Source organism: Danio rerio, chromosome 4, assembly GCF_052040795.2.
Source record: "Danio rerio strain M-AB ecotype USA chromosome 4, GRCz13ab, whole genome shotgun sequence".
NCBI classification, from domain to species: Eukaryota; Metazoa; Chordata; class Actinopteri; order Cypriniformes; family Danionidae; genus Danio; species Danio rerio.
Window position 1 is genome coordinate 75,506,859 of NC_141024.2, and position 14,096 is coordinate 75,520,954.

Below are 14,096 nucleotides of genomic sequence, written 5' to 3' on the forward strand. Positions count from 1 at the left end.
CTCAGAGTGAAGTCCAAAAGCCCAGCTGAACATAGGATTCTCTTTCTGGTAAGACACTACATACTTAAAGTACATATGACTACTTTTATACCAATATCAGTTCTTGAATTAAGGCTGTAAAAAATATAATGATTAATGTATTTATTGGTACTAATTAGTCACGGTGTCGCTTTTAAAATGTAAACATTCTGGATTATTTTAAACATGAGCTGTTTAACTGTATATTCTGAGTTTTTAGTGTCTAACAGCTTGACGACAATACATCTACCTCTATCAATAACCATGATAGCACAACTGCATTTATAAATGTATTCAAAATATAGATGTTATGCTAATATATATATATATATATATATATATATATATATATATATATATATATATAGATATATACTGAACTAAATCAACTGCATGCTTTTTAAACATTTTAATTATGATTGTGCACAGATCATTTTTACACTGTGAAACGGAAATGTTGACGGTCAAAGCCGTGGATTCTTCAACGGTTGTCATCAAGCTTCAACCACCGACACAAACAGCACCGATAGTGACTGGGACCAGTTCCCCTGTGCCTGTTTACATACAGCATGAAGCTGGAGTTTTGACTCTTGAAGGAATTCAGGCCTTTCTTAAAGGCCACACAAAAACTCTTGTGGTAAGAAATCTCTTATAAACCCAAAACAATTGGTGTTTATGCTGATATACAGCTTTTATAGATATAGAGCTGACTTTTTTAGGTCACTGAAGTTTTATTGACTTGTTGCCTTGGTGGCAGTGCAGTAAATGTACAGTCATCAGATAGTGTTTAAGGTCTAGAGGTTAACTTTAGACAGTTACAGATAAGACTGTCTGAGAAGAAAAGCATGATGACTTGATTACTGGACAATTTCACGAAAACATCCACCAATCGGAATGTGAAATGATCTCTTGTGCAATACATTTGATATATTTTTATTGTACAATATTACGTTCTTGCCCTTCTCACGCTGTTCTCTTTTATTCCTCACAGAATGTCCAGATAATGATCGGTGTGTTGACTTTCCTGTTTGGTATCGTGCTTACAGTCTATGCGGAGTCCGTCTTTGTCTTCAGTGGCATTCCTTACTGGGGATCTCTCATTGTAAGATACGATTATACCTGTCCTGCAGTAGGTAGTCAACCAGAATAAATACTGTCACATTTACTGCCACTATAAAGATAAAGCCGTAAAAAGTGTCACATGACACTTATTTGAATAAACTGGGTGGCATGAAAACCAAAGGTTGTCAGCATTGCTTGATAACACTGGAACTCCCTTTTATTTATAAATGAACACAAATGAATGGGTTCAAATGCAGACAATTTGAGACGGAGGAGGAGGAAAAGGGCCGTCATCGCAGCTTGCGCATATCGTTTATATATGGCGTCCTCCACTGACTCATCTCCCCACAGGGCGAGAAGGCGGGTAACTTCAGCCGTCGACCACTGACCACTTTCCTCCTTCCATGTTTCCTCTGTTGTTGTTGTTTACCGCGTTAGTGTCTCCACACACGCTCTTCCTTCTACGTCATTAAACAGACAGTACCACATTCACAAGTTTAATGACGTACAAAATTAAAAGTCGCATTGTCAAATATCTAATTTATTTCCACATATGGAGGAGGCCTCAAACCCATCCCTGAATATCTGAATGCATGCGTTTATATCTTGTTTACACGGTCATAGAACAGATCCAATCTGGGCCTAATGCTGCGTTCACACCAGACGCGGAAGTAGCATCAAGCGTAAGTGATTTACATGTCAAGTCAATGCAAAGACGTGAATAAACATCATCCTGTGGTGCGATACGCATGAATGACACGATTTGCACGAATGAATCGGCGCGAGTTGTGTGTTTTGCACGATTGGTTTGGTTAAAGCGTTACGATTATGACGTAGCACCTAATGTTGGTGTCCTGGGGGAAAATCCTCCTGCCAACACCAGCAATAGTTGGATCAAACTGGACTCGGCTCAGTCAGAAGCACCGCTGGAAGCTTCCATCATCCAGGTATAGTTTCTGAAGGAGTTGATGAACTCACAGAGCTGGGTGCACCTCTGAAAGGATCTTGTGGGCTCCAAACGAATCAACGCTGTTTTCAGCCTTCATGAAGCAAATAAACACAACTGTTCTCTTAATAAAATCCATGTTAGCCATTTAGCAACAAAGCTAGTCACCTGGCAGACAGAAGCCCTGCCCATCATACGAATCCGTGTCTGTTGTGAAGTGAATTTTACGCGTTAATAAAGTGGATTTGATGCGGAATTAAGCCAGTAAACTAATGAATAGCATGATTAAGCTACCTTCTGGCATGAACACAGCATAAGAAAACTGCAAATGCATTTAGCCGTTGAGGAAGTTGTTCATATGGCAGTAAACCGCTCTTTCTGGTTGAGTACCATGTGTATATCTGTATATATTCCAGCATGAGCTTTCATTTGTGCTCTTCTCTCTGTTTTCAGTACATTGCTGCAGGCCGCTCTCCATTGCCGCTGAAAACAAACATGATTCACCAACCAGTTTGTGTTTGGTATGTACACAACACTTGTTCTGTTTATGGGTCTAAACACTGGGTGCTTGTAATCATTTGATCTGTAGGGATTCAACCATAAATGTTTTTTTTCTGCCCTTATAGTGTATTTGATGAAGATATTGCAATTCGTAAAGATCTAAAACTTGTTAGGAAGGTCCTAAACATGCCTTTTTACTCAGCCACACACTATTATTCTGGTGGAATAATCAAACAAGCTGTACATTGGAGAAAGCCACAATAAAAAAGTAGATTTTCACACGCACACCGGGACTGTTATTGCTTAACGAAGTGTTTAAGACATTTTTTGACAGTGATTTTCACGGGTGATGAACACGAAAATTCACTTCATGACATTAAAGCTGCGGTCACACTGGACTTTTCTCCCTATAGACTTCCATTCGTACGCATGCGAATGCGTCACACCGGAAACGCAATGTCATGCGTCAAGTTTCGCAGGTTGCTGCGGTGCAAGGTTCAAGCTTGGTGAACTCTGACCTGCAAAATCACATCACTTGACAGCATGAGAACAATCGAGGTTTTAAAATTTTAAAAGAAATTTAAAACATAGAGCAATCGATCACTTTTTTAATGTCCCGGCTAAAAAATCCAGCTTAAACCAGCCTAGGCTGGTTGGCTGGTTTTAGCTGGTCAACCAGGCTGGTTTAAGAGGGGTTTTGGCCATTTCCAGGCTGGTTTCCAGCCTGGTCTTAGCTGGTCAGGCTGGAAAATGACCAGCTAAAACCAGCTTGACCAGCCTGGTTTAAGCTGGACGTAGCTGGTTTTGGCTGGGCTCCCAGCCTGCCAGGCTGGTCAAGCTGGTTTTAGCTGGATTTAGCTGGTCATTTTGCAGCCTTACCAGCTAAGACCAGACTGGAAATGGCTGGAAACCAGCCTGGAAGTGGCCAAAAACCCTCTAAAACCAGCCTGGTTGACCAGCTAAAACCAGCCAACCAGCCTAGGCTGGTTTAAGCTGGATTTTTCAGCAGGGGTCTAATCGCCTCTAATCCCGCCCCTTTTTGCAGCGCCGTACGACAGAATTTTCCACACACAAACTCTTGTGTGTCCGCAGCTTAAGTGAAGTTTCACAAACTAATTTTGAGAGGAGCATGTGATATGATCGACTATAGCTGATCCTTATCGCTAATCATTAGCCTGCCTATCAGATCATTCCAGAATGACTATAAATATAAATATATGTCTAAACTTCATTCCTTATCTTCGTTTTGAAAAAAAAAATTATATTCTTCCCTTTTCCTCTATTCTATGAGTAAGCAAATTGTAATAATAGCCACTAGGAAGGACTTAACCCAGGGGTGAGTCCTTGCAGATTTCAGTTGCAACCCATATCAAACACACCTGCCGGTAATTATTAAGTGCTTTTCGGGTTCTAATTAACTGGGTCAGGTGTGTTTGATCAGGGTTGGAGCTAAATTTAGCAGGAAGGTCGATCTCCAGGAACAGGGTTGAGCACCCTTGACTTAACCCATATGTACTGAATCAGTTAGAAACACCATATCAAACAATGTAGATAAAACATGAACCGGGGGCTCATGAGAAATACCTGATCTCATATCCCTCCTAATGCTCATTGACCAGGCAGGAACTTTAATCTTATCTATCTCCGAGCTCAGGGTTCTCTCCCAAACCTGCTATCATAGTCGAGCCTTATCTAAATGTGAAGTATTGAAATGGCGCTTATTAAAAAACACAAGGTGTACATCTTCACATATCTCCGCTTGTCGAGCAGAAGAAGTCACCCTCACACTATTTCCTGTTGTGTTTATCACATGAGCTTTTTAAAAATGTAGATTTCTGGGTGAACTAACTCTTTAACCAGTGCCTGACTGAAAGCAAGCAAACTTTTGTCCAAATCTTTCTGGAAGTCTCTCTGTAGAACATCTTCAGCTTCATCACGTAATCATCTGCATGAGCCTTCAGTGCTCGGACTCTATATTTCATTCATTTGCCAATTAACTTTCCATGTTTTCTTCCATTTACTTTAGCACAGTGTGTCAAGACAACATGTTAAGTAACCTTTCTATGTTTGTGCCTCTACCGTAGGTGAAAGGCTCTCTTGGAATGAACATTTTCAGTGCTGTAACTGCAGCCATTGCCTTCATTCTGCTTTCAGTGGATTTGGGTAATGGACCCCTCTACCTTTACTGCAGTGGCTATTATTGTGGTGAAATTGAGAGAATGTATATGGTACGTCATCAACTTCTTCATACTCATATCATTTTGGTGCAAAAGTTTTTATTTTAGAGTTACAGTAAGATCCCTGTGTGGTCGATACACACTTGAAAACCTAAATCTGCACTCAGTGTTTTCTAGATTAAGTGCTTTAAAGATATGACTGGTTATTTATCCTGGATGAAAATATTGACTTAAAGGTGAGATTGCAGAAAAACTGATAGCCACACAAATTACAAATTACTTAAATAATAGTTCTTTTGCTTTACATCCATTGCAGTTCGGCTTCAGAGCGAACTACTCAAGTGAGATGGCAAATTGCTACTTTACTGAAAAAGTAAAGTCTTTATTAGATAAGGGGGGTATCGTTGGGGCTGTGTTTCTTGATTTTAGGAAGGCTTTTGATACTGTAAATCATAGAATTCTCATGTCCAAATTAGTTGGTTTTAACTTCTCACCACAAACTTTAAAATGGATAGAATCTTACTTGTCTGGTCGCACACAGTGTGTTAATATACAAAATTACAAATCTGCCCCTCTAGGTATATCCACAGGTGTTCCACAAGGATCTATTTTGGGCCCTTTACTTTTTACTTTATATATCAATGATCTCCCATCTATGTGTCCTAACAATAACATACAAATGTATGCGGATGACACTGTTATATTTATTCATGGTAGTAGTGTGTTACAAGTTGCAGACAGACTCACAGAATCACTGGTACATCTTTCAGCCTGGTTAGATCAATGCTGTTTACAGTTGAACATCTCTAAAACCGTGTGTATGTTTTTTTCTAAGAATGGTAGGCTAAGTGTAGTACCAGATGTATTTGTATCAGGGGAAAGATTACAAGTTGTATCTGAGTACAAGTACCTTGGAGTTTTAATAGATTCAAAACTATCATTTCAGTCTCAGGTTAAAAAGGTTTGTAACCGGGTCAGATTCAGTTTAGCAAATTTTAGATTTATTCGTGATCAGATGTCATGTGAGGCTGCTCTAATCTATTATCACTCCATGATCATTTCTCACATCACTTATTGTTTTACCACTTGGTCCCAAGCCAGCATCACTACTCTGAAGCCACTTAAATCTTTATACAAGCAATCCATAAAAACCCTTGATAAGAAATCAGTTCAATATCACCATTGTTTAATATTAAAGAAATACAACCTGCTTAGTTGGGAAAATTTAATTACATATGTACATATCTGTTTAATGTTTAAGACTTTACATAACCCGACTTCACCATTAAATCAGTTTATAAATATTAGAACGACTGCTCACCGAACTACTAGAGGAGGTGACAGAGGAGACTGCATTATTCCTCTCAAAAAAAGCAAATTCAGTCAATCTGTATTTTCAGTGAGAGCTGCTAGGGAATGGAACTCCATCCCACCCACAATTAGAAGATCATGCACTTTTCGTTCTTTTCAGTCTCATGTTAGAAATTGGTTATTGACAAATCAGCATTGTCAGCATTAGTACTGTATTCTTGACACATTTGTACTGTTGTCTTTGGCTTTTTGTCCTCTGCTCCCATCAGTCTGTTCTTTTTTTTCTTTTTTTCTTTTCTTTACTTTTTTAACTGTATTTCTTATGAAAGTGTATTTAATGTTTAATGTTGTGCTTCTATTTTAGGTGTGACTTTTTAACATTCTGTAAAGGGTCTACGGATGAAAAATAGCCATTCTTGGCTAATTCTGGCACATTTTACAGTAATGTTTATTAATGTGCATTGACCCTGTAAACAAATAAACTAAACTAAACTAAAAGCCATAGAATGTGTTGTTTGAATTGGTTTCTGATATCCAACAGATGTGTCTCTTAGGTAAATGCAACATTTCCTCATAAATAATTTTGTAGGTTCATTTAGAACCAAAGAAATTGGAAATTTAAATAAGAAAGAGGAAATGGTATGGGATTACATCCAGATTTTCAGTCTATGGCACCTTTAAACATTATTATTGAACTCAATTTCATAGTTATGTATGCTCATGTTGAATGTTCTCTCAGACTCTGTTCTCAGGAATCAGTGGTGTGTTGCTGCTGTTCACCATCCTGCAGTTCTTCATCTCTGTCTACCTGTGTGGTTTCGCCTCTAAATTCACCTCCTGCTGTCATCCTCAGGTGAGAAATACATCAGCTGAACCTTTTAAGGGGTAAAGAGAGACAAATTGAGGATGTTCGGACTTCACAAGAACCCACAAACACGGTTAAATACACTTAGTGGGCGGGGGGTTGTTTTTGAGCATCTTAGCAAACTAAAAGGAAAGGCAGATTTTATATTCAATTTGATTAAATAAACAAACAAATAAAGACTAACAATGTGCGCTAGCAAAGTAAACATTGTAAGTTTTGAATTCATGCAGGCTCTTCTCTGACATTTTATTTTAATAATTCATCCAATCTCCAGATTTGCCAATGCACGGCAATTCGTATCTTTTTGCTTTAGTGGCTAATTCTTCTAAATTTGTACGATCTAATTCACACGATTTAGTACGATTTGCTCATCAGCCAATGATGGGTGGAGTTAGGTGCCACGCCTATTTTTAAAATCGTACTTTTTCGTACGACTGAACTCGTACAAATTAGCCACTAAACTGACAAAACGTAAAATACGTACGTTTCCTCATGAGATCAGGCTGGATTTGCTCACAACCCCACTGAAAAAACCAGCCTAAACCAGCCTAGGCTGGTTGGCTGGTTTTAGCTGGTCGACCAGGCTGGTTTTAGAGGGGTTTTGGCCATTTCCATTTTAGAGGGGTTTTGGCCATTTTAGGCTTGACCAGCCTAGCCAGGCTGGGAGCCCAGCCAAAACCAGCTATGTCCAGCTTAAACCAGGCTGGAAATGGCCAAAACCCCTCTAAAACCAGCCTGGTCGACCAGCTAAAACCAGCCAACCAGCCTAGGCTGGTTTAAGCTGGATTTTTCAGCAGGGGAACAATAGCATTACAACAATTTTACTACGTCTATAAATGAAAACAATTAGCAGAGCCCAAAGATATTGAAAACGAAGCACAGGTAGATCAACAAACATAATGAAATGAATAAAAACTGTAGGTAATTTTTTAAATCTAGCTTAATCTTGCTGTAATCTTAGAATTAATCTAAATTAAAATGGCTCATTCGAATTTTGCTGAAGGAAGCCACCTTCCTGCAGATTTCAGTTGCAACCCATATCAAACACACCTGGATCAATTAATTAGGACCTGAACAGCACGTGATCATTACAGGCAGGTGTGTTTGATATAGGTAGCAGCTGAAATCTGCAGGAAGGTGGCTCTCCAGGAACAGGGTTGGCCTCCCCTGTACCTAGCAGGCCTTTAGTAAGAAGTATCTGTGATTTCTTCCACAGGTGCCATCTGTTTCCCCAGTTGCGTCTCCACAGCCCAATTATTTCCAAAACACCTCAGAGGTAAGAGAAGCTTACACCACACCCTAAATAGACTTTTAGTAAAATGGTTCCCAAGTAAAAATCAACCAACCAAAACAATTTAACGGGGCAATAAGTAAGCACTAAATAAAGCTGACCGTATACATTTTGTCTTCCAGATTCCTGTGGCCAGCAACCCTTTCTTTCAACACCCTCCTGCAGAATCTCCCCCGGAGTACGCTGAATGTAATTAAATGTGGGTCAAGATGAAACAGGCGGGCATATCTGTGGTTAGGCTGCTTTGGTACTGGGTTTCCTACACTGTAAAAAGAGATATGCTACTTTAAAAAAAATTAAGTAAACCCATTGCCTTAAAAAAACAAGTTGATTTTACTTAAAATAAAAAGTCAGTAAAACAATTGACCTAACATAAAGGTGCTGTATGTCAGATTTTGACTCTTCTAAAGCATAAAAACACCATCATATATGCAGATATATTATACCATAATAATATTTGCAGATATTTGAGAATCATGCTAAGAACATTCTTGTTCGTCTGAAGAACAATGCTGAAGTCAGATATTCTGCTTTAAAAGTGTGTTTTCCCTGCCGTAACGGCTGTCTTTGTTTTGGTCATTTAACCCACCCAATGCCACTTTAGCCAATCATATTTCAGCACTCTGGGTTGCCCTGGTGGACATCAGCATATTTTATTCATTCATTCAGTCAGGAAGCCTCTTAAAGCATGCGCCCATGACCGAAATGTGACCTCTGGTGGACAGTAGCAGACTCAGAAATAAACGCAGATTCAGAGATCCACATGAGGTTATTAATTAGCAAATAATATAAATATTACGAACGTAAATATTAGGTGAGCAGGTTCCATCGTAACCCCGTGTCCTAACAACACGCTACGTAACCAGATACGCAGTGATAAGCAGTTTAGCTGTTTGCAGCAGACAAAACATGACAGAAATGTAAACACAGCCACTCATTAGCACAGAATAGTGCACTCACTGCACTCCAAATGGAAAGGTTTATAATCTAATAAATACATATTAAACCTCTGATATGTGTTGGTTTGCACCGAGTCTAAGTTCTGAAGTTCGATCTCAAAGAGTTATTTTATTTTTCAGATCTTAGCTCAGGGGTGTCCAAACTTTTTGGGCCGAGGGCCAGATGCAAAAAAACAAACGTTGTTGCGGGCCAAATTTTACATACATCACACAGACACGCATATATATATATTTATATATATATATATATATATATATATATATATATATATATATATATATAAATACAGTTGAAGTCAGAATTGTTAGCCCCCCTAAATTATTAGCCCCCGTTTATTTTTTCCCCAATTTCTGTTTAACGGAGAGAAGATTTTTTTCAACACATTTCTAAACATAATAGTTTTAATAACTCATTTCTAACAACTGATTTATTTTATCTTTGCCATGATGACAGTAAATAATATTTGACTAGATATTTTTAAGACACTTCTATACAGCTTAAAGTGACATTTAAAGGCTTCACTAGGGTAATTAAGTTAACTAGTCAAGTTAAGGTAATTAGGCAAGTTATTTTATAACAATGGTTTGTTCAGAAGACTTAAGGGGCTAATAATTTTGACCTTAAAATGGTTCATGAAAAAAATTAAATCGCTTTTTATTCAAGCCGAAATAAAACAAAAGTCTTTCTCCAAAAGAAAAAATATTATCAGACATACTGTAAAAATGTCCTTGCTCTGTTAAACATCATTTGGGAAATATTTAAAAAAGAAGAAATAAATCAAAGAGGGGCTAATAATTCATAGATAGATAGATAGATAGATAGATAGATAGATAGATAGATAGATAGATCATAACAAGAACTGCTGCTCAATTGAATGCATGTAATAGCAACACCCGGTGGTTATTTATTGAATTACGTTCATTTTTGTATAGCGGGCCAGATTCTATGATTTTTATAAAAAGCCTCGCGGGCTGCCACAAAACTAGTTTGGACACGCCTGTCTAAGCTGAACTATCTTCTGCTGCTTTCAGTAGTATGGCAATACATGGCATGTAAAATGGCATTCAGACTCACATTATTAGCATTTTACACTGAATAAAGCACATGAGGTGCACCTGAGCTAATCATTGTCAGTTTTCTGTTGTTCAGCTATGAGAAACAGAAACCGTTTCTAATATATCAATTCGAGGTGTTGATTAGGACAAAAACTCCTTTTAATATGGAGAATATTCCTTCTATTGCATGCTGTTGCTTTTATTTAGAACACAGCTTTAGGCAGCCTTTAGGCTCGATTGTCAGACTCTGGCAACCTGCACTTGCATTGGTTTTGATCCAGGAATGTAATGCCTAGTTCAACCACTGGGTATCAAACTTACTAACTTTTTTTTTTTATACCTCTCAGGTTCTGCTGGTTGCAATTACCGATTTGTCATTGCCAATCTTAAGCCATTTGCATTGGGTTGTTTTGGTTCAATTTCGAATTTCCCCAACCATTGCAGAGCCTGGGGGACCAGAGTATGTGGTCCTCCCCCGGTCCCAAACTTACATACTGCACCTTTAACTTTTATAATTATGCACATAGTTTGTTTACACTGTAAAAAGCGATTACTTACAGGGAGTAAACTCAGTCCCTTAAAAACTATTTGATTTTACCTCAAAAAATGAAGTATTTCTGTTGTAACTTAGAGCTGTTATGTTGACATATTTATGCAAGGTTCATTCATTAACTTTCCTTCGGCTTAGTCCCTTTATTTATCAGGGGTCACCACAGTAGAATGAACCACCAACTATTCCAGTATATGTTTCACACAGCTGATGCCCTACCAGCAGCAACCCAGTACTGGGAAACACCCATACACGCTCATTTAAACTACAGCCAATTAAGTTAATCAATTCCCCTATAGCGCATATGTTTAGAGTGTGGGGGAAAATGGAGCTGGAATAAAAATATACAAAAAATATGCTAAATCGATGATATTAGCATAGACGTCGCAATGAGTGAGACAATAGCCCCTTTCACACAGTGATACCGGTAAATATCTGGAAAATTTCCGGAACGACTTTACCGGTATATTCAAAAAAGCGCTGTTCACACAGGCGAGGACGTTACGGAAATTTTCCGGAAAAGAGCATTCACACATCCATTCCAAAATACCGCTAAATTCTGACATCATTCACCACAAATGAGCTTTAAACGGCTGCGCTTGTGTTTGTAAACATTTGACTAAATTACAGACTCTGTGGATGATCAATATTGTGAACAACTTTCGCAGGATCACTTTCGCATGTCGAGATGTTCATAATATGTGTGTGTGCAGGCGCTCACAGGCTGTTTCACAGGCACACGCAAAGCTTGAAGGTAAACAAACAACGGCTTATCATAAGCATCTCATCGATGATTATTTACACAGTTGGCATTAAGAAGAACATATAAACGTGATCTGACTAACTTCTAGCAGCTAAATGTGTCTGGAAAAATATTCAAAGGCTTTTATTCTCATAAACCGCGCGGACGTAAATGCGTCTGACTGTTGTGATTGGCTAAAGCAGACGTCTCACGTCAGCACGTTCTAGACGTGCACGCGCTTATTACGGCAATCTTCCTTCTGCGTTCACACAGCGCAGCATTCCGGCAAATTTCCGGAAAGGTCTGTATGTGTGAAAGGGGCTAATGTGTGAGGTTTATATATACAGCCTAGATTATTTTCTTTATTTAAAAAATAATCACTGTACTGGTTGTTTTGCGCATGTTTAATAGTTTGATGATGTATAATCTGCAAGAATAAATAATTTTTTTTTAACTCTTCATCAGAAAGTCTGTTTCTTCAGTCATAAATTGACAGTCACTCACAATAAAGTGCTACTAAACTTAATCAATTTACTTCTATTGTTGAACAAACTTAAACTTGTCTGGGTACAATTTATGTAACTGTGAATGAAATTTCTCTAATCTTGTTAGTTATTTTAAAGGCAAAGTCCAAACTTTTGTTTCCATTATATCTGACCAGTCTAACAATTACAAGTTTATACAATTTCCTTTTGAAAGAGAGATCTAATATTGGTGTTACGTGAGGAATGTTGTGATAAAAATACACATTTTCTCAGTGGAGTGTGTAATGATGTAGACGTGGTGTTGGGTAATCTATCATAACATCTGGAAAGCATTATCGTTTAGGAATTACATCCATTACAATAGAAAGCTCATTTTGGAGTTACATGGAAACCAAACTTGCTTAAAAAACTCTTGTAAATTTAAAGGAGACCAAAATATTTTTCAAACCAACTACCTTAAAATAAGGTGGGGCAGGGGTGACGGGGGGCTTGGGCGGAAAAGGTGAGTGATAAGGGGAGAAAGCTGAGTAGTACTCACAGCTAGAAGGAAGAAAGGAAAAAAAGGTGCTTGGGTCGTGTCCTCGCCCTTGGGGAATTGTTGTGGCTGAGTCATGCCCTCGTCCCTGGGTGTCAGACTAGCTGGGTCATGCCCTTGGATGTTGAAGGGTGGGTGGCAACTGGCCTGCATAGATGGATGGGTATCATTTGTGGAGGGTGGAATGCATTTGAATAGAGGTGGATAATGAATGATGTAATGAGTAGGGGAAGTTCGGACAGCTTGTAGTATAAGGAAGATAGAGGTTTGTGAAAGTTGTGCAAGGGGTGATTCATGGGAATATCATCTCTAAATAGGGAGGGATGGGTGTTGGAAGCAGTTCTGTTTCTGGAGCTGGCTACTGGAATTCCTGTAAAGAAAAATAAGAAAGAGCCCCTTAGCAATCTTGTAAATTTGCTTAAAACGCAAATGTATTTACCACAGTGTTGGATGGAACGGATGTTGTTACGGATGGAATGTTACTCTGTTCATCAGAAACATCCTCCTCCGATTAATCACTGTCAAGCGGGAAGTTTATTTGCTTGTCTTCCTTGCCATTTATGCCTCCAACCAACTTGCAAATGTAAACTCTCGTGATGCTCTTGTGTATGGACGTATGAGTCACTATGACATGTTACGAACAGACTTCTATCCTTTTTTACGCCTAAAAATTATGAACATAATTAGTGACATAGGGCAGTCCTGTGGAGTCCAACATACACTGGATACAATTTTGACTTAATGCCGGCAATGCGAACCAAACTCCTACTCTGTTCATACAGGGACAAGACAGCCCTTAACATAGCCCTTCTGACACCATACTCCCAGAGCACCCTCCACAGAATGCCACGAGGGACTGCCTTCTCCAAGTCCACAAAACACATGTGGACAGGTTGGGCATACTCCCATGAACCCTCGAGCACCCTGGTGAGGGTATAGAGCCGGTCTAGTGTACTACGGGGCAGATCATACTCCTGGATCATAGGTTCAACCATCTGCAACCAAACTCATATAACCGTAGGCATCCTGGATCTTTATTCTCCTTACCTTCTCCTTAAGATATCTATAGCTCCTTCCTATCTTCCATATATTTTAAACACTAGCATATTACATGCTTGTTCGTTATTCATGAACCCTTTTCACATTTACAAGTTTCTCAGTAGCGGAAGTTGTTGTTTTCAATCCAAGAGTGCACAGGGGTCGGTTCTTCGTACCTCGCTTAAATGATCTAAGATTATTTGGCAGATCCCGGATCTTTTAATCTGGATAACTGATCTCTGGCTAATTTGGTTCTTCAAACGAGTTCACGAATCAGATTAGAATGTCTGGATAAACTGATCTGAGATCGCTGCGTGTGTTGTGAAGGACAGATCTATCCATCCTCGAAATCATGATCAGCAATGCAACGATTGGCTGACGGCACAGCAGCGTAATGACATCATCTGATTAATATTCAAATATCCATGTGAGCAAAATTACATCAAATTAGCAGTAAACGGCTTGTTAAATATGACACGCAATAACCTTCCACATTTGTTGTGAGCTGCAGGGTTTACACTTTCATGTGTCAAGAGTATTCATCATGTATTTCAATGCAT

At 38.8% G+C, this 14,096-nt stretch overlaps 1 protein-coding gene across 1 annotated transcript; it reads left to right on the plus strand.

Moving 5' to 3' along the window:
- ms4a17a.16 (membrane-spanning 4-domains, subfamily A, member 17A.16) lies at nucleotides 1–8,542 on the plus strand. The gene is given in 9 exon segments (NM_001045464.1): nucleotides 1–48; nucleotides 448–655; nucleotides 1,010–1,120; nucleotides 2,480–2,492; nucleotides 2,495–2,547; nucleotides 4,612–4,755; nucleotides 6,755–6,868; nucleotides 8,097–8,156; nucleotides 8,294–8,542. Coding segments are annotated over 8 exon segments (753 nt in total). The 5' UTR covers nucleotides 1–48; nucleotides 448–472; the 3' UTR covers nucleotides 8,369–8,542.
- The last annotated feature ends 5,554 nt before the right edge of the window (nucleotides 8,543–14,096 follow it).